This window comes from Mauremys mutica, chromosome 8 (genome assembly GCF_020497125.1).
Source record: "Mauremys mutica isolate MM-2020 ecotype Southern chromosome 8, ASM2049712v1, whole genome shotgun sequence".
NCBI classification, from domain to species: Eukaryota; Metazoa; Chordata; order Testudines; family Geoemydidae; genus Mauremys; species Mauremys mutica.
Window position 1 is genome coordinate 89,421,208 of NC_059079.1, and position 27,659 is coordinate 89,448,866.

At 50.9% G+C, this 27,659-nt stretch overlaps 1 protein-coding gene across 2 annotated transcripts; it reads right to left on the reverse strand.

The window, feature by feature from the left end:
- Positions 1-3,742: 3,742 nt before the first annotated feature.
- Positions 3,743-27,659, reverse strand: ARHGEF37 (Rho guanine nucleotide exchange factor 37). Of its 2 annotated transcripts, XM_045027906.1 has the most exons (14): positions 27,382-27,659; positions 19,673-19,890; positions 17,882-18,005; positions 17,214-17,354; positions 16,891-17,038; positions 14,422-14,621; positions 12,344-12,474; positions 11,451-11,555; positions 9,088-9,195; positions 7,904-8,233; positions 7,070-7,198; positions 6,419-6,614; positions 5,467-5,639; positions 3,743-4,405 (listed from the first exon to the last, which is right to left on the reverse strand). In XM_045027906.1, exons 2-14 carry the CDS (start codon positions 19,874-19,876, stop codon positions 4,172-4,174), a joined length of 2,223 nt encoding a protein of 740 aa, XP_044883841.1. In that variant the 5' UTR covers positions 19,877-19,890; positions 27,382-27,659; the 3' UTR covers positions 3,743-4,171. The 2 variants fall into 2 exon arrangements, with proteins under 2 accessions (XP_044883841.1, XP_044883840.1); XM_045027905.1 differs by lacking the exon at positions 17,214-17,354 and having other exon boundaries at positions 27,382-27,657.

The following is a 27,659-nucleotide window of genomic DNA, read 5'->3' on the forward strand; positions in this document are numbered from 1 at the left end:
TAGGTACACGGAGGAGATGGCATGAGGCTGCTGAGGGAGGAGTGTCAGAGCCAGGATTAGAACTCAGGAGGTGCTGGCTCCCAGGTCTGTGCTCAGACCACATCTTTCTATGTAAATCCCCCCTAGGCCTTGTGGTCCATCTGGAGCCTAGCCCTCAGCAAGACACTCAGCAGCACTCTGTGGTGGCCATTGCTCCTCACAATCCCCCTGTCTCTCTTCCATGGCCATTTCTTTGGGCTGGAAATGCTGCCGCTACAGGCAGTTGTGTTGTTTCTAAATAGCTCTTCCCATTCAAGGGTGAAGAACAGGGATGTTTTCTCTTGGAGACTCCAGGGCTCATTGCTTCCACACATCCTACCTTTAAGGCTGGCATGCTTCCAGTTGTGGAGAACCTGCTGGTTCTTGCCTAACAGTTAGCACCGCTACTTAGTTAGCTGGGCCGGCCACTGCCAAGTGACACAAAGACTCCCTTCCCCTTATGCACTGCCTGCTTCTGCCAGTGCTGGGCGTGAGCCACACAGTTGATGGAAACAGTCATATCTTCTATTTATAAGGAGACACAAAGATCCATTCACCCACCTGTGAAATGCAGCCACCTCTGGGGTAGGGCCTAGCAGCTCTTTAACAGAGCCCAGGAACTCTACACAACAGCTTGGCACAAGGAGTGAAGACCAAGCCTTTACTCATCAGAGCTGGCAGGGAGGCTGCACGTAACCACCCTCAATTGAATTTGGCTGGGGCTCGCCAAGCCAGTCTTAGAGCTTGAACAATAATGGAAAGGACCACGATTCTGATCTAAGATCGGTCCCGAGTGCCCGGATCTGTCAGGCCCTCAGCTTCACAACGCAAGGAAAAGGCTGCAGCACCATGCCCTGGCACCACACAGAAGTTCTGCTTGAGAACTGAGTCCCTGCAGCTCCTTAGGGCCCCTTTGCGTGTCTCTCATCCAAGCACCAATCGACCTGCCTTGGCTTAGCACGTGGTATCGCAGTGGAGCACCAATCCCCCCAGGCAGTGGGACATGGGATGGCAGAGCCTCCTCTACAAACTGCTGTCCGTCCCCACTGACTTCTCAAGCCAAATGTTTGCTCTGGAGGCTCTGCTCTTTCAGACCTGAGGCAGATCCCAGGAATTCAGCAGCTGGATGGCACAGCTGTGCCATCTAGTGGCCACATTATGAATACGCAGGGAGACACAGGATGCACTGGGACCTCTTTGTAACACAGGTGTGTCCCAGGCCACTAAAGAATTCCTGTCATCAGCCACAGAGAGCAATAGCCTCACAGCCCTTTCTAAGCACGGCATCAGCATTTCTTACACTGCCTGCTTCCAGTACTCCAGCCCTTGGGGTGATAATGTATGAATAGTCTGACACATCCCCATCAGTACAGCCGTGCTGCCCTCTGGCTCAAGAATCCCAGGCAGCTGAGTCCTGTTATGGCAATGTGGAGGTGATGTGCTGGGGGCATCTGTGCCATGCTAGCAGTGCCACTGCCCACATGCCCGCCCAACCCACTGCTGGAGTACAAAGAATGATGGTTCCCCTTCACCCACAGTAACTACCACTTAGCAGCACAGTAGTATTTTCCTCCCAAGTACAGTGCATGAGTGAAGCATTTGGTAGCTTATCCCCAAGTATCAAGCAAGTTTGTTGTATGTATGTAGCTTTATATATCTATGACATGTCAGAATAATATTCAATATTAAATAGTATTAGTAGTCATCGTTAGCTTTTCTTCAGTACCTCTCAAAGGAGGTCATTTGAGCAAACTGAGGCAAGGGGAGGGGAAGTGACTTGCCCAAGGTCACCCAGCAGGCCAGTGGCAGAGGCGAGAATGGAACCAAGATTTCCTGAGTTCCATTCCAGCATTCTATGCACTAGGCCACCCTGCTAATTTGAATGCTCTTTTAAACATAGCAGCCACTGCCATGTCTTTTTTATTTAAAGTGAATTTAGTGCGAGTCAAAGGTGCTGGACCTTGAGCCCAGGAGACTGAATGGGCAGCAAGGGCAGCAGCTGAGCAGACCTCTCACAGCATGGTCCCCATCCGTGGGCAAGAGGATAATTGAGTCTCCAGGGCTCATTTGATCCTTGGTCTCTCTGTTGAGATGGCTAGTAAGAGCACCAGCCAGCCCATGCCGGTTGTGATGGGTGCTTTCAGGATGTGGACATGTGTTTGCTAGTCATGCTCTCATGTCCCAGATGCATTTCAAAGAGGCCACAAAACAGCTGTCTGTTTCAGTCTGGAGGTCTCCATTTGTCAGGGGATGTCAGCACTGGATCTCATTTAGATTCTGGCTGGATTCTTTCTCCCTGCTGAATGGAACATTCTTCTCACTGTTAACTTCAGTGAATCACAGCAAAGGGGAACTACATGCACCCACAGACCTTCCTGGCTTCTAATAAAGCACAGAATCATAGAACTGGAAGGGACCTCAAGAGGTCATCTAGTCCAGTCCCCTGCACTCAAGGCACGACTAAGTATTATCAAGACCATCCCTGACAGATGTTTGTCTAACCTGCTCTTAAAAATCTCCCATGATGGAGAGTCCACAACCTCCCTAGGCAATTTATTCCAATGCTTAGCTACCCTGACAGTTAAGAAGTTTTTCCTAATGACCAACCTAAGCCGCCCTTGCTGCAATTTAAGCCCATTGCTTCTTGTCCTATCCTCAGAGGTTAAGGAGAACAATTTTTCTCCCACCTTCTTGTAATAATCTTTTAAGTACTTGAAAGTATTATGTCCCCTCTCAGTCTTCTCTTCTCCAGACTAAACAAACCCCATTTTTTCAATCTTCCCTCATAGGTCATGTTTTCTAGACCTTTAATCATTCTTGTTGCTCTTCTCTGGACTTTCTCCAATTTATCCACATCTTTCCTGAAATATGGTACCCAGAACTGGACACAATACTCCAGATGAGGCCTAATCAGCACGGAGTAGAACAGAAGAATTACTTCTCATGTCTTGCTTACAACACTCCTGCTAATACATCTCAGAATGATGTTTGCTGTTTTTTGTTTTTTTTTGCAACAGTGTTACACTGCTGACTCACGTTTAGCTTGTGGTCCACTATGACCCCCAAACCTCTTTCCTCAGTATTCCTTCCTAGGCAGTCATTTCCCATTTTGTATGTATGCAACTGATTGTTTCTTCCTAAGTGGAGTACTTAGCTTGTGTCCTTATTTAATTTCTTCCTATTTACTTCAGACCATTTCCCCAGTTTGTCCAGATCATTTTGAATTATAATCCTATCCTCCAAAGCACTTGCAACCCCTCCCAGCTTGGTATAGTCCACCATCTGTATAAGTGTACTCTCTATGCCATTATCTAAATCATTGATGAAGATTTTGAACAGAACTGGACCCAGAACTGATCCCTGTGGGACCCCATTCGTTATGCCCTTCCAGCTTGATTGTGAACCACTGATAACTACACTCTGGGAACGGTTTTTCAACCAGTTATGCGCCCACCTTATAGTAGCTCCATCTAGGTTGTATTTCCCTAGTTTATGAACAGATCATGCAAGACAGTATCAGAAGCCTTATTAAAGTCAAGATATACCACATCTACCCCTTCCCCCCATATAAAAGGCATGTTACCCTGTCAAAGAAAGCTATTAGATTGGTTTGACATGATTTGTTCTTAACAAATCCATGCTGACTATTATTTATCAGCTTATTATCTTCTAGGTGTTTGCAAATTGATTGCTTAATTATTTGCTCCATTATCTTTCTGGGTACTGAAGTTAAGCTAACTGGTCTGTAATTCCCCGGGTTGTCCTTATTTCCCTTTTTATAGATTGGCACCATTTACCCTTTTCCAGTCCTCTGGAATCTCTCTCATCTTCCATGACTTTTCAAAAAGAATTGCTAATGGCTCGGATGATGCAGACACAAACACACCCTCGCACCTTCATGCCCTCCTGCATGACGACACAAAAGGCACTCTCAGAGTAACACCCCCACCCCCACCCCCTTTTCTGCACACAAAGTTCCCCATGCTAAATTCTATGTCAGTAGTTTTTGTCCTTCCTGTTCTCAGTCCAGCGGGGCCTCTTCATTTCTTTGCCAGCTCATTTTCCAGCTTTACTCACTGCATGTGCCAAGCCCCTCTGGGAGATGGGGTGGGTAGGGGAGTGGATCGCTCATTCCTGAACATTGCTTCTGCTGCTATGTTTGCTGAGTTGGTAGAGACCAAGCAGGCAAGCTCCAACCCCCCAGCTCCTGGGTGGGGACCATCATCAGGTAACTGGAAGGTACGTAGCCCCGCTGTCCGTTGACTTCCACCAAGCTCCACTCCTTGCTTCCCTTCTTATCGTGAGGTTCCAGCACTGTCAACGGCTGCCCTGCCTGCAGACTGACCTCATGGGGGCTCCTGGCTGTGAATGCATAACCTGCAACCACCTGGAAAAGGCAAGGAGATAGGTACAGAAAACCCCCATTGGAGAGAAGATCTAGATGGGAGCAGGATATGCGGGCTAAAGTGGAGATGAATGCAAGAATCCCACTCATTTAGGCCATATCAATTCAGAGAGGTGTGCATGGGTATGGATGCTCCATGGTTGTGGAAATTCATAAGCACTGGCTACCTGTTTGCTTCTGAGAGGAATTCAAGGAGTTAGTTACTGTCATTTAAGCCCTGACTGCCCTGGGCTGCACTCTCTGAGGGTACGTCTACACTACCCACCGGATTGGCAGGTAGCAATCGATCTATCGGGGATCAATTTATCTCATGTAGTGTAGATGCGATAAATCAATCCCCGAGCGCTCTCCCGTTGACTGCTGAACTCCAGCTTGGCGAGAGACGGAAGCAAAGTCGACGGGGGAGCCACAGCAATCGACCCTGCGCCGTGAGGACGCGAGGTAAGTTGAACTAAGATACGTCGACTTTAGCTATGCTATTCTCGTAGCTGAAGTTGCGTATCTTAGGTCGAAACCTCCCCTCCCCCTCACCCCCCCAGTGTAGACCAGGCCTAAGTGACGAGACAGTCGGAGTTAAATGCTGCACCCAGGATTTACAAAGGGACAGTGTAATGTTACAAACCAAAAGGACATTTACAGTTGTCTGTGCAAAAGGTTAATCAAATCTCATCTTTCTGAGCATCTTCTGATCATTGCAGGGGTCGGGAAGGCCTTTTCCTCTAGCTATAGCATTGTACAGTAGTCAATTGCACATGGGGGGAGTCCCTTTCTTCTGCACTGGCTAGGCACCGGTTAGTGTTAGAGAGGAAATACCAAACTAGATGGGCCATGGATCCCGTCTACGCTGTCTGTTCCCAGCTCCCCTAGAAGTGGTTACCCAAGTATGTCTTGAGTTGTGTGTTGTGAATGTGGCTGTATGTGCTTCCCCCACTCCTGTGCTGTAGGTGTGTGCAGGGACTGGATGTGCCCAGGGCAGCTATATGCACAGAGGTGGGTGCAATGACTGAACCAACTTAGGTGCCTGCTGGTGTCTCCACACCCACCTGGAAAGCCGGAGGGGTGACGAGGACCTGTGGCCTGGGTGTTTCGGGTAAGGTGTAAGAGTGCCGTCTTCTCTCAACCCCAGCGTCTGGGGCCAGCATCTGCATCCTGGGCTTTTGACTTTGGACCAGATGATATGGTTGGAGTTTCCCAGCCAGGACATACCCTCGGTGACCTGTAGGACACACAGACTCAGTCAGGCTGGGCACCAGTTACCTGTTCTTCTTTTGTGGATGGATTCGTGCAGAGGGGAAGAAGGAAGGGATGACTCTGGCAACACCCTGGCATAGTGCAAGGCTGCACAGCTCTGCCGCTGCACCTCTCTGCTATTTGGCTGACTGGCCCCACCGTGAAGCACCATCAAGGGATCCCGAGGTCTTGCTGAACACAGGGGACCAGGCTGTGGCACATCACAAATGCTCCCTGGGGAATCAATGGGGCAAAACCTGAGCACTATGTGTAATGGCCTGTGGCTGCCGACATATTAGAACTGGGCAACAATGGGGGTGGATCTGGGTTTGGCAAAACCAGGGGAGGGTCACATCTAGCTCCTGTCTCATCCAAACCCAGGAAGTTCAGGCTGGTTGAGATAAATGGTTCTGCTTCAGGCCTATCTCCAAAATATACATTTGGAACAGAATTCGCAACCTTCTGTCCTCTCAGTGCATCAAGCTCTGCCCTGTGAGTTCCTGAGCAAAGCTCTGATGTATTCCACCCACAAATGGGCAGTCAAGGAGAATGGATCTCAGTAAGGTTGCTCCACAGAGAAAAGAGATACAACCCTAATGCCGAGCAGTCTCTGCTTCCCCAGAAATTCCCGGATGGAAGCCTCCCTTGGGACAGTTCACCAACCCAGAGCACTTTACTTTGTCAGAACATAGTTCTCCCTCCTGTTTTTCATGCTGGCCTGAGGGACCCTTAGTGTCAGGGGAAAAGAGAAGTCCTCGCAAGTACCTCCAGCATCCACTAGCCATCTGTTAGTGTTGCCTTTGGTGTCCATTTCATGCAGAAGAGCCACAATCTGTCCCCTCTGCAGGGTCAGGTCCAGATCTCTGCTGCCACTGATGTTGCTCGTCACCTGGTAGAGCTTCTCTGGGCCATGTTTACTGACAAGTGAAAGGACCCTGCGCTCCTCAGCAGGGCTAAGAGGCTAATGGGGAATAAGACACAAGGAAAATTGAGTCAGAAAATGTTCCCTACTGTGAGAACTTGCCCTCGAGTGTGTTTTCTTTCTGGATTATTGGGTGTTACGTCATGATCTGTGGCAGCCAGGGTAGGAACTCCTGTCAGTTGCAGTTAAACATCTGATCAGCTTCAGGGTATGAAGCTGGGTCTCCAGACCTAAGGGACCCACCCCAGGGCATTGTAGCCTGATGTGGAGGATTCCCTGGCTCACCACAATTACCAGCCAACCATTGTCAAGGAGTCAAAGCCAGTAACATGGCTGATGCAAAGTCCTCGGCATTGCAATTGGCTGTCCCCAACCTCACTTGCTTCCCAATGGGATGTTCTCCTGCATTTGTGAAACATTAAGAATCTACCCAGATGTCCCTGTCTTCTCAGCCATCTGATGGGAGGAGGTGCCTGGCTCTTCCCTGCTCCTACCTGTACCACAGGGCTCGGCATGACCGTCTCAAATTTCTGGCAGAAGGAGTTAAGCTGAGCACCAGACTGTCTTAAAGTCTCCTTCACCATCTTCCAGAAAGTAGGCAAAGGGACGTGGCTATGCGGCAGCTGTGGAAAGAGACAGTGGAATTAGAGATCGCATTGAGGGAGAAGGGCTGTGCAGAGAGAAATCCATGGGAAGGGTATCAGGAAGAGGAGGAACAGAAGGGAAGGGAATCAGAAACCAGAAGAGAACAAGAGTTTCTACATTTCAAGAAACCTGAACAATCAATCAGGTCCCCCTCGTCAACAAGCAATGCTCCTGTCTGATTTTGAATCACAGCTCCTCCCCAAGTGTGAAATGGTCAGTGATACTGTCAGGTCTTGGAGGAGGGCTCCAAGGAGATCAGCCTATCTCCTCAGGGAAGGAGCGGTCTTCTTGTTCTGCATTTGTACAGCACCCAGCACAGTGGGCCCCTCGGCACTAGCACAATCCAAATACTAATAGTAATCCTCAGCCACCACGTGGAACTCCCCAAGAGGGGATAGGGACACCCGTAGCAGTCTAGGAGAAGCAACTCCAGCCCATCCAAAGGAGAAGGGAAATAGACACATGCAAATAAAAGTGGGGCCCGCAGGGAGAGCTCAGTGCATCTGCCTGTGGAGAGTCAGGGTGGGAGGAAAGCACCCTGCTGCTACCCAGGCAGTAACCTCTCCTGGTGCCCCACCCACCCCATGCCTGTGGGTCTGAGTGGTGTGTGGCTGTTCACTGAGGCCAGGCACAAGAGCCTCTAACTCGTGCTAGCTCAGTACCCACCCAGGGGTCTCCATTACCTGGGCCAGCTCTATTTCAGCCTCTTGGAGCACCTGCTTGGCCAAGTCCCTCTGAAGGGCCACAAGCGAGCGCAGTATCTGCCCCAGCCACTGCATGGCCACCTGGTTGAAGGTGGGGAGCTCGGACACCAGTAGGGTGTTGATGGCGAGGTAGGTGTTCATGGTGGCCTCCTCATCGTACGTCACGTTGCCCGTCTCACTCTTCTTCTCCTCGATCTCCTCATAGTCCAGCAGCTTGTCCAGGCGCTTCCTGATCAGCTGCTGCGGTCCCTTCAGAGTCTCTGACAGGCTGCAGAGTGGCTGGTAAACCAGCTGGTCCAGCCGTCTCCTCTGTTGGAGAGAACCCAGAGGCACCCCAGTGAAATCCTGATGTCCCCAGATTTGCCAGCCGCGCAGCACAGTGCCCCAGCCTGAACATCAGGAGCAGCATGGGGAACCCTTGAAATCCATGTTCTCCAGGCCTGTCACAGATGAGAGCGTCAGCGCCCAACTCTCCTGTGTGGCTGGTGGCCATGAGAGAAGGGAATTGTCATGTCTGCAGAGAGCAACTTCTAGCTCCTACTGACTTGACGTAGGAGGAGCTTCCACTGGGCTCACCAAGGAGGCCTTCTGCCGAAAGACCCCAGGAAGCTCCCATTATGATCCCACCAGACTCCACACATGGTTTGTATCTTCTCAGGTACCTCTCCGCCAGTAGCCAGACACACAGGCATCCCTCCCTGGACATTTATTAGGACACTAAGAGCCACCCACCCTCCTCATTCTGAGCCAGTGAAACAGCAGCAGTGAGCAGCGTGGGGCACAATATAGACAGAACAGACTTCAGAGGGTGTTGAGTCCCCAGGCGATAAGCAGGTATCATGGAATGAAACAGGCAGGGTGCTAGTGGGTTGGGGAATGTCTAGTGGAGTGAGGTGCCCAAGTTCTGACTGAGGGAAGGGATCAGGGAACCCCCAGAAGTGGTGTGAGAGCTGGGACACAGGCATATGATGGAGCTCCCTATGGAGTACCGGTCAGGAGGCAAGTCACATAGCCAGTGTAATTGCCTTTCCCACAGTCCTCTCTTCTGATGCAGTCCTGCCCTCACTGCCTGCGGTAAGCTAATGAGAGCAGCCCAGGGGTGGGACCTGCAAGACCAATGCTAGACTCCCTGCCCACACAGATGTAAGTGAGGTGGCACTCACAAACTCCGGGAAGATGGTGCGATGGAGCATTCCTGCCAGGCGACGATACTGCTGGGCAGCTCCTTCCATTTCTAGCTCACACTCCTGTGGTTTGGAAAGGAGGAAGACCTGGGAGGGGGAAAAAAAGAGGCTGAGAACCCTAGAACTGCCCATGTGTGTTCAAACCTGGGAGATGCCCAAGGCTGTGAAAGCCTTCCCTGAAGGCAGATTCAGAATGTGACCTACTCCTTTTCCTGCAGTCCTTTGTAAACTCCAGGCACTTGTTATCTCTTCCACCCAAAGCTCCTGTCCTCTTTGCTTTGAGAATAAAAACGACAGCAGCTGTCCTGCAACCAGTGCACTCAGGCTGATGCTCCCAAGCTAGCTACAATAACAAACCAATGGACTGAGCCTGGCATCTTCAAGTTATCCTAAAATATCAAAGCAGTGTTTGTATTTGAGTGCTCCAAGCAACTCTCTGATAGCAAACCAGTTTGTGCACCCAATGCTCAGGAATGACCCCCAGGTCAGGGTGCACAAACCACGTGGCAAGAACCACCCTACAGTAACAAACAGGTGTCCACAGCCGTGATCACAAGAAACCCTGCAGAAACCCAGATATGGACCCCTGCCTGAGGGCAGCTGCTGAGATGACTGGAACTTCCTGCTCTCATCTGGATGGGTTCTCTGCCTCTTCAGAGAAATACTCGCCAGGCCACTGAAAAGGAGCTTCCATGTGCCGTTCCCACCAGCCCGGGCTGCCTTGGAGTATTGGCAGAAGGTGCTTTTTTGGCTCAGACTGAGCTAGTGTCTCCTCTGTCCCAGGTGCGCTCCTGCTCTCCCCCACCCGCCACCAGAGGAGGAGGAGGTCATGTCCCAGGGAATGCAGCTCCCCTTTCAGGTCCTCATTGCTACTGGAAAGGTGGGAGCCAGAAGCAGCGAAGATGATGGAGGGAGGGATCTTTGGCCCCTAAACCACAGATTGGCTGTTGTGTCTGAGACCCCTGAGCCGCACCTGGGTCTTGTGGAGGCTCCTATGGGAACGCCACAGGCTTTGCTGGGTTTGTATAAATAGTGCTTTGGCTCTCTGCTTGTGGCTGAGGGACTGGCATGTGCAGATGAATGAGGAGGATCAGACTGGAGGGATTAAGGAGCTGCCAACCTGCCAAATGGTGCATTAGGAGGTCAGGTTATTTCCATGCAGGGGGTCACATCATCTCAAGCTTTTATTAATATTTACCAGAGGATTTCCCTGGGGCAGGGATGGGACACACGCCTTTCCTCAGGCTCTTCTAAAGGCTGCTGGGGAGCTGTGTCTGATCACAGCCCTGCCCAGCCAGACCACTGAGCTTATTGTCCTGGGTGCTCAACCTATTCCCTGACTCCTGGTGAGAACGGTAGTGACAGTAAAGACCTCTCAGGGCATCCAGCTCGGCACCCTGGGGCAAGGCAGGATTGTTCTCCAGGGCTTTTTCCAGGCTAGTTTCAAAAGTCCCACGGGATGGGGCTTCTGCCATTTCCCTGGGAGACTATTCTGCACACTAGCATCTCACTGGCCTCCCAGACTATGTTTCCTTTCCCTAATTTCATCCCGTTCCTCCCAGTTCCAGCCCCCAAAGAATTCCTGTGTTTCGTGGGGCTTTAAGCCTTTCCCATATTTATAAAGGGCTATTTGGCCCCTTCTCCTCTCTCAGCCTAGCCCGTTTAGCACTTCTCATTGCTCTTTATGAGTCCATCCCTCCAGCCCCCTGGGCCTTTTGGCTCCTCTTCTCTGAGCTCCCTGCACTTTGTCAAGATCTACCTGGCAACACCGCATCTCGAGATGAAGGCAGGCCTCCAGCTGCGGCCGCCATAACCAGAGAGATGCCGCCTGTGGGGAGGGCTGAGAAGCAAGCAAATTGGGTCTTCAAAGGAGGAAAGCCAGGGCACTAGCGCGCTGTGTCACCCTGCGTCCTTGTTCCCAATGTGTCAGCCTTAGTGTTGGAAAGAGTCCTCCTCATGCCCGGGGATTTCACAGCATGAATAACCCTGGGACCATTTGTAGCACCGTGCATCTTCTAAGCACGGTGCAGTTATTATTTTATTTATTCCTCACAAGGGGTGAACTTTACCTCTGTGCAGAGAATTGGTACAAGGCCCAGGCATCGTTTCAATCTCAGCTCAGTTCTGGGGACTTAAGCAATCCACAGACCTTATGTGACCCCTCTGCACAGGGGCGGATTTCACCCATCAGAAATAAGGCCTCAATCCTACCAGGTGCTGAGCACCCTCAACTCTTATTGGTGTCAGGTGGAATTGAAGGTGCTGAGCCATCTACAGAAGCTTGCCTGGGATGCCTCTGTGGGTCTCTAACCCCCAAGCATGATGGGAGGAGTGGGCTTTACCTGTAAATTGTTCAGGTAAGAGGTTACGTTCTCCTTCAGCTCAGTCACACCAGATGCCAGGAACTGAAACTTTTCCTCCAGATGGTCGAACTCTTTGTCCTCTGTCTGAAAGTCAATGGGGAGAAGATATACCGTGGGCTCCTGGACAGGAGATCAGTCCATTGACTAGTCCCAGCAGGCACGGTGCTCCTGCTGTCCTGTGGGATGGACTGGATTGCAACACCAAATGGATTGGAACATAGACAGTTCTTGGGGGACACGGGGTGAAATCCTTGAAGCTCTGCCATTGGCTTCAACAGCCCCAGAACTTCTCCCAGAATGTACTTGCGTGGTGGTAGGGATGCATGCAGGGTAGAGGTAGGGCATAGAAAGGCCTTCAGTGGACTTGGGAGAAGCCTACAGTAAGGGTCCACTCCACTGGATTTGTTTCCCTTCCTTGGGGTCCTCAAAAATCCCTCTTTTGAGTCTCCCAATCTAAGCCTTTAGGAGCTGAACAAGCTGCCTCTACAATGCTCCAGGACTTTGCTCACCAGGGGATCAAGAGAGTGAATTTGAACTCAGATCACTAGGCCAGCCTTTAAATTTGGGACAAATGACCACAGGCGGGTTACATGAGGACTTAAGTGTCTCATGTGATAACAGCATGGATCACATGATCTCAGTGTTGATAGGACCTCAGTGTGGCTCACCCATGTCTCACACATCCCACTTGCAAATACACATGATGGCCAGTGTTAAGCCACAGAAAGGCCACCTGTGAAAAACAACAGGTGCTTTCAGTAAGCAGCACCCATCCCCTGCTGCCCATGTTTCAACTGTTTTCCTCCTACCTACGTCACCAGCACATACACACTGCATGGTTACTGGGAACTGGATGTGAGCAGGAGCCTCACCTTGGGCACAATGCCTGCTTCGTGCATGAAGAGCCGGCTCAGCCGCGTGGTCTTCTTGGCAATGGAATGCTTGTTGAGCCGGCCAAGGCGCTCCCGCAGTGTCAGGTGCTCGACCTTGCTGTATTTGGTTGCTGCCTCAGGACAGAAGGGGAGGAAGATAAACAGGTGAGGGATCAAGAAATCTCTGAGCCTGGATCCCTCCTGGGAATGACATCTCATTCAGTTCTTTGGGGCCCAAATGCACAGCCCTGACCCCTCATAAAGGGAATTGAGTATAACTGAAGCTGTAAATGACCTGTCTGCTTACTCCACTATATCCCTTCCTGAGTTCTCCCCTGGACACTCCTACCCTCCTCCTTGCCTCCTATAGTTTGACACACACGTCTCATGTCTCATTTGAATTAGACTATAAGCTCTCCAGCCAGGGACTGTCTCTTGCTAAGTGTTTGTGCAGTGCCTAGCACAGTGGGGCCCTGATCCCCACAGGTGCTATTGTGATACAAATAAGAAGAACTAAGGTAAGAATAGTCATAAGAATAGTAAAACACAAAGAAAGGATTGTAGGAACTGTAACATGAATCTAATCTGATTAGTGGAAAGAGAGAGAGAACTCAAACCATTAACAGAGTAGAATATTCAGACATGAAAGGCCAATGTTTTAAAAACTGCCCATAGTTTCACATGCGCAAACCACTATGGGTATGAAGTGTTCCCTCTCATTTTGTATGTCCATGTGCGGAATTCATTTTGTTATGGGCACCAATATGGAGGTGATGTGCGGGAGGGGGCTCAGGACTGGGGCAGAGGATTGGGGTCGGGGGGGGTGACGGCTCTGGCTGGGAGTGTAGGCACTGGGGTGGGGCTGGGGATGAGGGGTTCAGGGTTCGGGTTCAGGTTGGGGCAGAGGGTTGGGGGTGGGGCCGGGGATGAGGGGTTTTGGGTGCAGGTTTCCCTGGGGCTGCAGTGGGGAGAGAGGACTCCCCCCAGCCCTCTCTTGCTGCAGCAGCTTGGGGCTGGGTGAGATGCACCTCTCCCTGGCCGCAGCAGCTCCTGCAGGGCTGGGTTGGACTGAGGGAAGGGCTCCTTTACCCTGGCCATGGCAAGTCCGGGGCATGTCCATGCTGGGCCCATGGGGGGAAAGGCACCTCTCCCCGCCTCAGCCCTGAGCCCCTGTGTCGGGCTTAATAGACAGCTGCGCAGCTTAGAGGGAACTTAAGGTCTGACGGAGTGCTGGCACCAGGGGCGGCTCCAGACCCCAGCACGCCAAGCGTGTGCTTGGGGCGGCATGCCACGGGGGGCGCTCTGCCGGTTGCCAGGAGGGCGGCGGGCGGCTCCGGTGGACCTTCCGCAGGCGTGCCTGCGGAGGGTCCACTGGTCCCGCGCGGCTTCAGTGGAGCCGCGGGACCAGCGGACCCTCCGCAGGCACTCCTGCGGGAGGTCCACCGGAGCCGCGGGACCAGCGACCGGCAGAGTGCCTCCCGCGGCATGCCGCCTTGCTTGGGGCGGCAAAATGTCTAGAGCCGCCCCTGGCTGGCACAAGTGACTGGCTGGAGATGTCTGTGTGTCACTAGGCTCCACTACAATCTATCAAGGTGAATTGCTTGGCTGAATACAAATAATTTAGAAAAAGAAATCAGAAAGAATTGTAAAAGCCTGTTTTTATTTGGTACCATTGGGGTGTTGTTTCCTCTTTGCCTTTCTCAGCTCTGAAACTGACAAGAGATTGGTCAGTTTCATGAGTGTTTCTAGTCAGTTTCACTTCTCCTACACAGGGCAGTTTGTTTTGCAATTAGTAGTATTAGAATAATAATAATGTTTCTCTAGTTCTGGGAGGCCATAACTGAGCTCAGGACCCCACTGTGCTAGATGGTGCTAGAGACTGTCCCTGTTTGGAAGAGGTTACAATCAAGACAAACAGAGGGTGGGAGAAAGGAAGGGTTTTTCCACTGTAGGTTAAAGCCAGACTATAAACTGTTTTCAATGGAATAACAATGAGCCGAGACGTTTCTGATTGATCTTGGGTTTTACAGACCTTCCGTCATCCTGACAAGGCCTTTAACGTGCCAGTTCCTCCTCACCTACTTCCTTGCGCCTCTTGTACTCGTTGATGTTGGCATTAATCTCGAGCATGGCACTGGCTGCGCTCTGCAGGGCAGAGTAGGCATTGTCCCTGGCTGACGTGTTCTCCAGGATCTTCTGCAGCAGCAGCGGGTACTTGGTGACCCTCTGCACAGGTATCACCAGGAAGAAGCTCAGGTCTGAAGCACCCGTGTGAGGCCTGCAGGAGAGGCGAATGGGGAGGATTAGGATCTTGAGTACAGCTGAATTCCTGCAAGGCTTTGAGCCCTTCCTTCCTGTCCACAGCTGGGTGAGAGACCCCTCAGCTTTCAGATGTACCCAATCATGAGGGTGGAGGCAGGGGGGGCAAATAGGCATCAGACACCTGTGATGTAATGAGGGCGATCACCTTCAAAGAAACTCCATTTCACAATAACGTCCCAGGCTAATTGCATCCACCCCCTGAATCCATGTGACATGCGTAGCAACCCTCCCCCCACCCCCAAATGGCACCACAGTGGGGAGGATCTTCTGTGCACATCACAGATGGGCAGTACCATTGCTCCCATTTTCTCTTCAAATTCATGGCCGGATCCCCAGCTGCTGAAAATCAGTTTCTCTGTAGCTACAACTACTGTGGTGGAGCTTTGCTGATTTACATTAACGGAGGACCTGGCGTCCTGTGCTGGGGAGCTCACTGTCAGGTGCTCAGGGATTTCCAGGCCATGCAGCCCTGGTCTCGGCCTTCCAAAGGGAAGCAGGCAGAGCCTGTGAACTGTCACCCCTCAGAGCTGTGCTACCTCACTGCGATGACTGTCTGCCAGCACCAGCCAGGGAGCGACCTGAAGGACACTGCCAGCCATGGATGGATTTCCATGCCTCATTACACAGCGCCACGTTTGTTTAGTGAACAGGTCCTGGGATTGATTCTTGTCTTGGGGAAGGGAGACAAAGACAGTGACTAGCTGCCTTTAGCAGAGCGAGTGCTGCAGGCTGACTAGCCTTCCTCCCAGCAGCATGGCAGGCTCTATACACTAGTGATTTTGTGGCGAGATCCATAGAGGCACAGAGTAAGAAACCCCAGCACCCCCGTCCCCTGCCATCAGTGCCCTGCCTAATAGGGAAGTGAGAGTGTCAGCAGCAAGCCCATGTCAGCTCTTGCCCCAGGTCACGCTGAGGGCATCTCGCAATCCGCTGGCAGGCCCCTTTCCGCATGCGGGTGATGATTTCCCATTTGCTGGCTGGGGGAGGGGAGCAGGCGCGAGCTGCAGGTGCTCTCAGTTACCAGCCTCGCCTATCGTCCAGGTTTGGAAGGATGAGCCAAGGGTCCAAGACAGGGACCAAGGTCCAAAGCAAATGCAGCACAAATCAAGGGCTAGTATTTCTGGTCCTCCCCTGCCAACAGAGTCACAGCCCCCCGTCCGTCACGTGTGTTGGGGACAGCAATGATATTCTGATATGTTGGCCGCCCCCCCTCCACACACCTCCAATAATTCCTTCTCCCTCTCCCATTCCAATGTCCTTTCCTGTCCAGTAGGACTAGATGGGGCTCCCTTCAGAGCTTGTTACGGCTGTTTCTCAGTTGGCCCGGGGGCAGGGGGGAGATATTGAGGGAGGATGGATCTGTCACCAGGAGCTGAGCACATGGTCAGACAGGGGTCGAGGCACTGAGAATGCAGTCAGGGTCCCCACCCCTCAAGGCAGTGCAGGGCCATAGGGCTGCCCCCCAAACCTCATTTCATCCTCTTCAGTCCCTGGGCCTCTTCACGGCCCCTGACCCTGCTTTTGTTTGGAAGGTGAATTATTGGGGTGTGAGGGCAGCCTCTCCCCGTGACCCCCGGTTGGAAGGAGATTTCGCCCTCCAAATTTGAACACCACGGCCAAGCAGCCAGATACCCTAGAGGAGACAGGAGAATCCAGCCATATCTGGAGGAGACTGTGACCACCTGCCCCAGAATGGGGAATGGTGCTGTCAGGCAAGCACTTCAGTTCCTGGGTCACAGCTTCCCATGGGAGCATCAATAGCTGTCTGGGGTGGCTGTGAGCCATCGCCATTCCTCATCTCCGATCTCCCGCTGAAGTAGAATTACTCAGTCCCTTGGAAATGTGTCTTCCCCATACCTTGGGAATGTCCATAAACCACGGGCCAGTCCTCACAGTGCTTCCTACAAAGCACCATGGCAAATGGACCAGAGGATTCTGGGACTCAGAGATGCACAATTTTGCCAGAGGGCTGAAGGAGGTTGTGGTATAAAGATAGTTACCAACCCCTGTTTCAGGGTACATGATCCAGCCAGCTGACTGAGGACATGTGCCCCCAGCAGCAACTTCTCTGGTCAGGAGGACAGGGACATCCAGCTAGTCCAGCCAGCTGTGTAAACTGAATGTGCTTCCAAAGCATGCCCAGTCCATCCTGGATAAAGAGTGCCATTCAGGCCAAAGCACAGTCAGCTTCACCAAGAGAGCTCGGGAACAGGCATGGTACTTACACCGTCGTATTCAGGGTCTCCACAATCTCCTGCTGCAATCTCGGGTCCTTCTTGTAACTCTCCACCAGCAGAAGAGCTTGCTCATAGCAGGCACAGTAAACCTTATAGACGCTCTCCATCTCCTCCTTGAACTCCTGGAACAAGGCACCTGGGCAGCAAAATTACCAGACAGAGTCACGCTGGGGAGCCAGCCCCATTCCTAGGGGAGGGACGTCCTCAGCATACACAGTGCCAGCACTGTCATTAGCCTCCTGGCCAGCGGGGTCAAAGGGAGACCAAGGACTGAATGGACATGGCAGCCGAGACACGCTAGAGGGAGATACCTCCAAGCTGTGGCTGAGGAACCCTGGCAGGGGACAGTGTGAAGGAAGCCTTCGAAGGCTGGTGCAGAGATGGAGGTCTCCACTCTCCCCACCAGATGAGCAGGAGAAGTTCAAAGTCACAGGAGGCTCCTCTCCACCCTGCTGGAACAGGGAACACGAGGAGATGGAGAGCAAACAAGACCAGGCCCTTCCCCAGCCAAATGTAACCCAGCAATGGGCATCACTGCCCCTCAGGCACCCTATCCCAACCTGACTGTGACGCTTCCCAACCCTTCCATGGGCAGGTCCGATCTCGTGCCTCATGCAGCGTGTATCTTGCAGGGTTAGGCTCTCGGTGATTGCACAGAGCTAGTGAAACAATCTGCTGAGATTAACACACAAGACCCAACAATTCCTTCCCCTCAGGCTCTGGATTCCTGGGAGAAGCAGGACATGAGTACGACTCATGCTGCCTTGGATTGCTGCCCATGAGGCTGGCTGGGTCTGCCAGAGCCACAGACAGATTTGCTACTGTAAATGTTTGGATATCAAGAGCGCCGAGGAAGGCAAGGGTGATGGCTGTTAAGGTGAAGCAGGCCCTTTTCCCCTGCTGCTGCCAGGGATCGGCAGTATCAGTTCAGTGTCAGCCTGGCACACAGAGCCTCACTCGCTGCCACCTTCACACTTACTGATCAGAAGCAGCTGCTCAGGCTCCTGGCTCACTGTCGCTTCCAGCCCTTTCAGGAAACGTTTGGAGACACAGAGGACGTCATCTATATTAGAGAAAAGCCCTTCCAGGTCTATGTCAGGCAGCTGAAAGGAACAAAGAAGCCATAAACAATCAGAATGAATTCAGTCCCACACTAGACACCAGCCTCCAGGCCGCAGCATCTGCACCCTTCAAGCCATCCTCGGAAGTTGCACATGGGGCTGGCTGGAAAACAACAATCCCACTTCACAAAACATTTACAGGTATCAAAATGTGGTAACATTCCACCGATGGAGGTTCTGGGGATAGACAGGCACAGGCCTGCCTGCATCTAAAGCCGTCCTGCCCCCAGACAAAGGGGAGGAGCCTCTGGACCCAGGCATCAAAATATATGGGGGGACAACAAATGAAAAAAACCCAACCATTTTAATGGAGAATGTAAATAAGACCTTTGGAAGTTTCACAGAGTGAGACACTCTGGCTCTCTATAGCCTGGCCTGATAGAGATCAGGGACTTGAACCTGGGATCCCCACATCCTAGACCAGGATCCTAAACACTCCAATAGAATCAGAGTCAGTCTCTCATCTTCCCTTTCCTTTCCAGCTCCCACCCACTAAAAAAAAGATTTTAGTGTCAATGAAATGGCATTTGTCAAGGGAAATATTTTGTTGATAATATTTTGACCAGCTTCCACTGCATGCACAGTTTTCCGCATCTACAGTTGTACCATTGCAGAAGTTCAGAGCTAGGCATTCAAACTGCACTGCATGCCCTCAGATCGCCTGTGCAAATGCACTTTGTGTGCCCCAGTCTGGATGTTTGTGCATTTAAAAGCAGACGTGAAAGTCTCAATGGGTAAAACAATGCAAGTTCAGTGGCTATTTTTGAAGATCTGTTGCCTCATGTCACAGGTAATTCTATGAGGCAAAACTCCTCCAGGGTAACTGTCACTCTCTGAGGTGGTGGTGGAGGGTTCTGCCTCCACAAATTTAAGAGGCTTCACTTTTAGGCTTGGATGTCAATCTTCCAGGATTGGTTAGACTCCTCCCAGAGGTGAAAGCAAGAGCCAGTACGCCGTGCTGGACCGCACCGGCTTCCATGGCGGAGATTGAATGGGCTCTGGGCTGCCCACCGCTGCGGGCAGCCCAGAGCCCTTTGAATCCCGGATGTGGCTGAGATTTAAAGGTCTCAGAGCTCCCTGCCGCTGCGGGCAGCCCAGAGCCCTTTGAATCCCAGCTGTGGCTCTGGCGGCCGGGCTGGGGCCAGGATTTAAAGGGCTCGAGGCTCCCCTCAGCGGCAGGAGCTCTGGGCCCTTTAAATCCCTGCCCCAGTCCCGCAAAGCTCGGGGTTCCCCCGGTCGGAGCCCCAGGCCCTTTAATTTGCCCCTGAGCCCCTGGGGGCTCCCAGCCACCTCTTCAGCTAGGAGCCCCTGGCTGATTTAAAGGCCCTGGGTCTCCCAGCCACAGCTGGTGCCCCAGGGCCTTTAAATCTTGAGAGGCCACGCCTCTTCCAGATGAGGCCACGCCTCTTCCAGATAAGGCCATGCCCCCCTCAGGACTCTGGCAGTACCAGTAAGTCCTGTAAGTTACTTTCACCCCTGACTCCTCCCCACCTTCTCTCCTATGGAAGAGGCTGGTTAAAAGAGCCCTTCCATTGTATAGGGGAACAGACTTGGCTCCTACTGAGAGGAAACAGTAGCTCCCGTTTCAATCGACACCAACAGAACATTCCCCACATTGTGACTGACATCTCCATTAGCCTATCTCTTACCTGCTTTTGCTGGAGGTGGACCCGGATGTCACACACACACAGCTCGATGGTGTGGACATAACTGGCCTCTGTCTTGATCAGCTCTTCCACTGCCAGTCTTTGGTTCTGCTCCGCTCTGTCAAGGCATATCACCTCTTCATATATGGGGCACTCAGTGCCTGGTGTCTCCTTAGCAGGCGGCTCATCTGGGCTGGAGCTCGCCATGTTAGCAGCAGGTTCTGAGAGAGACAGAGAGCTCAGTTTAGAGCAATTCTGCAATCGAGTCATCTCAGCAGGTTTATGCATGACTATAGTAAAGACAGATTCTTTGATTCAGTGTTGTTGAGTCACTTTTTGCCACTAGGTCTCCACTTTTCATCCAGCCAAAATTGGTAGCAACCCAAAGTCATTATCATTCAATGGCTGTTTGGTGGCCCACGTGCAATAAATTTGGGGGTCTCAGTCAGTGCAGTCTCAGTCCAGTGAAGAGATATTGATGCTTGGATCATCTCTCAGGTGTTGGCACGATACCAATAACCCATTGCAATTCAGGGATTAAAAAGAAGTTACACTTTAGGGTTTGGCTTTGCAGCAAAAACGGGAGAAAACTGAAAAACATTAGTCCAATCCCACATAGTGAGTGAAGGATGGAGGAATAAAAAAGGGTTGGGAGTAAGTTATACGTGGCCATAAAGGGCTGATTTCACTGATCCCAAGGGTTGGATTTTCAGTTAGGTTAGACACAAAATATATCGGAAGGTATTCACCAGATTTATGTGCACAATTACAGTGGCTGCATGCATGGATTGGGTAGATGTGCCTTCAAACAGATAATTAGCTGCATGTGCAGGCACAGTTATCTGACCTGCGTGTGCAATTGCAGTAGATGTGTGTGAAAAAATTAGATGTTCAATTGCAAATGAGCACCTAAGCTGCCTGAAAACCTGGGCCCAGAAATCCAAAGTGCAGGGACCTGGGGCTATTCCATTCAATGAGTGTTAGGGTATGTCTACACTACCTGCCGGATCGGCGGGTAGCGATCGGTTTATCGGGTATCGATATATCGCGTCTCATCTAGACGCGATATATCGATCCCCAAACGCGCTCCCGTTGACTCCGGAACTCCACCAGGGCGAGCAGCGGTAGCAGAGTCAACAGGGGGAGCCACGACTGTCGATCCTGCGCCGTGAGGATGGGAGGTAAGTCGAAATAAGATACTTCGTAGCTGAAGTTGTGTATCTTACATCGACTCCACTCCATAGTGTAGACCAGGCCTTAGATAATGGTGCTTCTTTTACTCTGCTTCTTTTCTGCATGTTCCTTTTGGATTGGGATTCTTAGTGCTGTTTCTAACTTCACTTTAACTCTAACCATTTGGAATACTGCCTGCAGCTCAAGAGCCTTACTCAAAGTCCAGGGGGAGTCTTGCCATTTAGAAATGGGCAAATGACAGATTTTTTGGTTTGCTGACAATTCTGAGAAATCGGGGGAAATATATTTTGGGTTAAATGGAAAACTATTTTTTTTAATTTCAGCGAATCTAAAAGTGTGAGGGAGGGGAGTTTTGGGTCAGCCAAGCATTTACAGCATATTTTTGATTTAGGGAATATTTTAATATTTTTAATGTTTCAAAATAAAATTAAAGGAAATTTCAAAATGAAAAATCTCGTTGAATTGAAAAATCAAGGTATTTATTTAGAAAAATTTGAAACTTTTTTGATTTTTCCTGAATTATTTGTTTTAATCTGACCAAACCAATTCAGGGAATTTGACATGAATTTGTGAAATATTCAGTGTCACGGAATCAGCATTTTTTGCCCAAAAAGTTTCAGTCAAAAAATCCCTCCCAGCTCTATTTCCACTGACTGCAATGGGCTTGGGATCAGGCTCTCAGACAGACATATCTCTGGTAGTGGGAGGGGCTATAACTTTCATTTGTTATAGATGTAAGCGGAGTCAGGATGAGCTCTACCCTGACATCTGGTGGTGAATTATGGTGAGTGTGGAAAAGAATTTCAGGGGCTGATCTTGTTTGCATAGGCACACCCAGCCCACCTAGCATGAATCCATGGCAGCCCAAAATGGTCACTTTGACAGCTGTGGGATCCCCAATTTCTCTGTTATTGGGGCAGGAGGAATAAAGTGTTGTTACCCTGATTAGGTGAATGAGGGACTATGAAACTGTTTTATGACAGAGGGTTTCACCATTAACTAAGGAGCACTCGCTAGACAAGGGATATGGGTTCCAAAACCCAGTGAATTGAGAGAGGTTGGGGATTGGTATGTGTACCTGATAGTATGGTTCTCTTTTGAGGGTCTGGAACCTCAATTGCACAGTCTCTTCTTTCTAGTGTTGAGTAGGGGAGCTACTTTTGATTATATTAGGAGTCTAGCTAGAGGCTGCTGAGCTGAATTCACTTTGGGCCAATGGTGTACCAGCACTGGGGCTTCCCTACTACAAGCTGAAATCTGTAAAAGAGCTCAACTTACTGAGCTGAGTGCTGTGTTAACTAGTGGGGGAGCCTGAAGATATATTGCTAAGCGGCTGGCAGAGCAGAGCAGTTTGTAGGAAAGTTGGAGTGGCCCATGGAACAGTGGGTGGAGCAGTGTGGAGCTGAACAGTTTGCAGGATGATTGGAGGAGCCCACGGAACAGTGAGCGAGTGGAGTGGAGCAGTTTGCGGGGACGGCTGGAGGAAGGGAGCGGCTGGTGGAGTGGAGCTGTTCGTGGTGAAGGCTGTAGCAGAACTCCATGGAGAGGTGGGGCAGTCAGCCTCGGGCCATGTAAGGTTCCTCATAACACCCTGTGTGCCCCCCCCCCATTTCCACCCAGGCTGGGGGGGTAAAACTCTGCAGATAAACTTTTGAACTCTGGGGTGGCACTGACCAGGGACAGAGACTTTTGGGTTGTTGGACTTTGGGGTGATTGGACTTAAGGGGAAAAGGACATTGCCAAAACTTACTTGGTGGGTCTTTTGCTCATGGTTTGTGTTATGAATCCTGTTTGTGGTGTTTCCCCAATATGATGCCACATTGTTTCCCTCCTTTATTAAAAGGATTTTGCTACACTCAGACTCTGTGCTTGCGAGAGGGGAAGTATTGCCTCCTAGAGGCACCCAGGGGGGTGGTATGTAATTGTCCCAGGTCACTGGGTGAGGGCTGGAGCCGGTTTTGCATTGTGTTATTGAAACGGAACCCCTGGATACTGAACCCGGCCCTTGTTGCTGCCAACTCAGAGGGGTAGAAGGGTTACATAGATATTAGAAGCAGGAGGAGCGTTGTTATCTTCACAGACCTTTCACATTAGAATGTGCCTATCTGAGTTCCTCCCTGCTTGCAGAGAACAGGAATAGGAGTTAACTCACATAGTTTCCTTCCTGGATTCTGTATGTTGCTCATTTTGAAGTGGAGGAGGGAAGACACAGCTCTGGAACTGGCAAAGCAATACACTCGAAATCACTACAGAGAGGGAAGCCTTGAATGGGTAAACAGCTCCAATCCGTGTCAGCTCCAGTCTACAGCTCGTCTTCACTAAAAGCAATGATTAAAGCACTGGCCCCAAAGGGAGAGATGTGTGCTAGGTGATGCAAAATAGGAGGCTGAAGTGAAAAACTAGGGCCGGGTGCAGATGGCAGGATAAGAGAGGTGTAACGGGAACTGAAATTGCTACTGAAATGTAATGCCCTTATTGGGTGTGCTCTCAAGCCACCCAACCGATAGTAGCTCGAAATTATTTAGATAGTTTGTCGCCACTTAAAATCCCACCCAATTGCTTTAAAAGAATTCTGCCCTTGCTCAAAGCCCGTATTTGGAAGGGAAAAGACCAAGAGTTAAACCTGAATGGTTACTAGCACCACACTGTTTTCATCCCACCTGTTTTCAAGTGTGCGTTTTATCCTGTGTATCTCACTGGGGTTTGAGTCATGCTCCCTAAGGCTTGGCTGCAGTTTGTTGCTTGAGCTCATCTGTCTAACCAGGTATCAACGTCTTTCCCCTTGCCAGTCTCTCCCTGCAGCGTAGCTGCCACAGGAATAGAAACACCAGAGGAAACAGGTCCACCAATGCCCCAAGTCCCACTGGGACCCCAGGAAATTAACCTGCCTGATTCTAATAAACTGATCTCTGCTCGGGGCTCCAAAGGCAGGTGAAACCAGCCCCTCCTGCACCAAGGTCCTCACCAGCCTGGCTAGGGGCTGAGTTACCACCTCACCCTAAATCTGGAGATCCCTAAAACTGAACTGGTCCAGGGGTGAGCAGTGGCACTGGAACAATTTGTATCGTGGAGGTGCTGAGAGCCATTGAACCAAAGAGTAAACCAGGGGTTTGCAACCATTCAGAAGTGCTGTGCCGAGTCTTCATTTATTCACTCTAATTTAAGGTTTCGCGTGTCAGTAATACACTTTAACGTTTTTAGAAGGTCTCTTTCTATAAGTCTGTAATATAGAACTAAACTACTGTTGTATGTAAAGCAAATAAGGTTTTTAAAATGTTTAAGAAGCTTCATTTAAAATTAAATTAAAATGCAGAGCCCCCCAGACCGGTGGCCAGGACCTGGGCAGTGTGAGTGCCACTGAAAATCAGCTCATGTGCCGCCTTCGGCACACGTGCCATAGGTTGCCTACCCCTGGTGTAAACTCTCTCTATAATGGAAACAACTTTGAGCCGGGGGCGTTGCAGCACCCCCCACATCTCTAGTAACAGCACCTACTGGGGTGAGTATCCTGCTTTGGGGTACAATATACTAGTGGGTGTTTGGTCCCATGCTAGCCTCACTCGATAGTCATCGCTCGCTGCTGCTCTCTGATCTGTCTGCCCCACCCTCAAACCCCGATGAATAATTTAACCTCCTGAGCTTGTTTTATTCCTGCTTCTGCTACTGACTCACTGTGTGACCTCAGTTGAGTCACTCTGCCACACTGTGACTCAGTTTCCCCATCTATAAAATGAAGATAATACTACTGATCCCCCTTTAGAGATCTTGGGGTGCAAATATCATCCTTGTCTCAATTATTAATAGCCCTTTGTGGACTACGGACACACAAACACATCCTCCTGTGCATCCCCTTGGAAGGGCAGCCTGGAAAACCCTAGTGGTTTAAGGGTTAAGCTAGCACAACACAGAGCTTTCTCCATCCATTTGAGACAGCAGCAGTTCTGTGTGGCAGCCTCCCCCAGGAAAGTCCAGCTGTCAGAAAAGCCATCTGGTCTGTGCTCTCTGACAAATGAGAGATGTTTGGTTGTCCAGTCCAGCTGTGGACTGGCTTACTTCTCTCCTCTGTTCCCCAGAGCCCATCAGTCAGCAGCGATACTAACATCTGTGCTCTTCTTGCCCGGAGGTACTGATCCAAAGAGAGGTTCTACAGACACTGGATTAGAATTCTGAGCTGGCTTACAGGCTACTCATGGGATTGCACTGCACCACTCTCTGTAGCACCTAGTGTTTCAGATGTTTCCACATCTGATTGGCAGAGTTTCAGTAGTTAACGGCCCATCTATATCTGTCTGTATGTGATGCTTTGGAGAAGGTAGCTGCCCTACACTTAATGGACAATGTTTAAACAATGTTTAAAAGGGGACTGGATAAATTCATGGTGGCTAAGTCCATAAATGGCTATTAGCTAGGATGGGTAAGAATGGTGTCCCTAGCCTCTGTTCGTCAGAGGATGGAGATGGATGGCAGGAGAGAGATCACTTGATCATTCCCTGTTGGGTTCACTCCCTCTGGGGCACCTGGCATTGGCCACTATCGGTAGACAGATACTGGGCTAGATGGACCTTTGGTCTGACCCGGTACGGCTGTTCTTATGTTCTTATGGATATGGCCAGTTTTGCAGCACTATACTTCTGGGATTTTCTTTCATGATGATTGAGAGCCCTTGCACATGTTCTCATTCACACCAGTGTCCAGTCACAAAAGCATCTGCCAGACTCAGCCAGTGGAAGGCAAAGTCTCAGGGATGACATCGGCATATCACACGTGGGTCGATACCACCAGAATATCGTTACCCTTGGGAAGGGCAGTGTCTGTGACAGGAGGAACATTGTGATATTAGACCCTGTGGCAATGCCCTGGAGTGATTTACTGAGGCTATATTCTATGGGTGAATCTCACCCCAGTGCACTGTGCCAGGTGGTAGAATTTTCACCCGGAGCGGTAGCTGCCATACCTGGCCTCCCAACTACCTGGCTCTCCAGCACTCTGCAAGCTTGGAGCTGTCTCCGTCTGCCCATATATCATACACCCTTCCTCTTCTTCCCACCCCTCCTTAATCACACTTCTCCCACAGCGTCTCCCAGCAATGACCTAGATTCCTGCACCACCTCAGGCTGCTACCGTCATCACCCGTGCATCAGACATGTCTGAACTCTGTCTCACTGGAAGCTTCCTTCAGAAGAGACTGAAGCTGCTTGTACGTCTGGAAAGCACTTAGCACAGGTTCCCAGAATTGTACCATAGCAGCTCACCCAGTCCGTCCCCCTGCCAATGAAGAGCTGTCCCCTACCACACCCTTTCCGTGCCTTTTCCAGTGTCCTCTTACAAACTCCAAGTGATGGCAATCCCAGGCACTCCAAGCAGGGGACTCCGGGGGTAATCCATGTCACTGAGTGCATTGTCACTGCTCAACAAACCATAATAATCCCAACAGTAACCACATTATAAGCACCCGCACTATAAGCTATTAAGGCCCCTCCCTGGAATCATTCAAAAGTGACTGGACAACTCCCTAAAGAATATTCCATAGGGATCGGTCCTGCCAGCCACAATGTCTCTCCTCTGGACATCTTTCATTTCCAGAGGTCCGAGTCCTGCACGGTGCTGGCTAGGGGGGAAATGCAGCCTGCAGGAGGTAGTGATTAGCTCATTCTTGCTAGGGCTTTTTCCAAATCTGTGGAAACTCCCTCCCGCAACTTAAACATGAGAACCTGCTTCTAGGGCTCCAGCCAAAAACGAGGGAAAGAAGTGAAATTGTGACTAGAACACAGTACCCTGCAGCTTCCTATCTATGAAGGGGGCAGAATGAATGGATCAGGTGAGAAATATTTCTAACTGGGCTACAAAAGCCTGACTGACAGCTGCCAATCAATGGTCTGAGTCAGAATGCCTTTAAAAATCACAGCTTTGTCTCGGGAATAAACCGGAGCGTGTGGCTTTGACACTCCTCTTGCCTCTCACCAGAGCTTGTCCTTGTTCAGTCCCATTGGCAGCCAGCCCATCTAGTGGTTAAAGCAGGAGACTGTGAGTCAGGAGACATCCCCAGCTCCGCCACTGACCAGCTGTTCGACTTTGGGCAAGTCACTTTGCTGCTCTGGGCCTCAGTTTCCCTGTCTGTAAAGTGGGGATAAAACACATTATTGACCCACCTGCACGGCACTTTGGTGAAAGCTGCTATAGAAGCTCAAAGTGTTATCGTTGCTGCTGGTATGACTCAGCTGTGGTGACAGATGGGCTGGCTCTAAACCTGAGACTCCAGCCCTCCTCTCAGGTGCCTGCATTCCTCCCTCTCCAATGGGCACCTGGTCTCCTCCCGTAAGGAGGCAGGCCTTGGAAGGTACATGATCTCCAACTTGGTTACGCAACCCTCCTGCACAGACGACAGCAGCTGCTGAGCAGAGGCCAGACCGTCCGCACTCTGCTAACGCACCACAGACGTTTTCAAGGCCCCACCACCTGTCTGTGCATAACTCCAGTGACGGCAAAGCAATTGTCATTTCAGATTTTGTCATTCTTACCTGCCAGTGAGCCAGGGATTGGCCTCTGGGAGCTTCCCCTGGCACAGGCTGTGGCTGCTGCTGCTTAGGCTGCCTCTGTGGAAGTTAATGATAAACTGGCTGTGTGCTGCAGTGGCACAGTCTGCACAGGCAGGAGGGACCAGCCCACTCAGCTGTGTGTGCGTGTTTCTGAGCAGGGTCCAGCTCCTCTGGGTCATGCTCATGCTCATGCTCTCCCCAGGCTGTTGGCAGCAGTGAGGGACAGAGAGAGAGTCCAAGAGAGTCAGATCAGCTGAGCC

Excerpts from the sequence above, each read along its gene's own strand:
- ARHGEF37 (XM_045027906.1), bottom strand. The coding sequence starts at position 19,876 with ATGGCGAGCTCCAGCCCAGATGAGCCGCCTGCTAAGGAGACACCAGGC. Across the intron at positions 8,234-9,087 it reads GCACCATCTTCCCGGAGTTT|AGGAGACGGCTGGACCAGCT; the intron begins GTGAGTGCCACC and ends TCTCTCCAACAG. Across the intron at positions 6,615-7,069 it reads TGCCGAGCCCTGTGGTACAG|CCTCTTAGCCCTGCTGAGGA; the intron begins GTAGGAGCAGGG and ends ATTCCCCATTAG.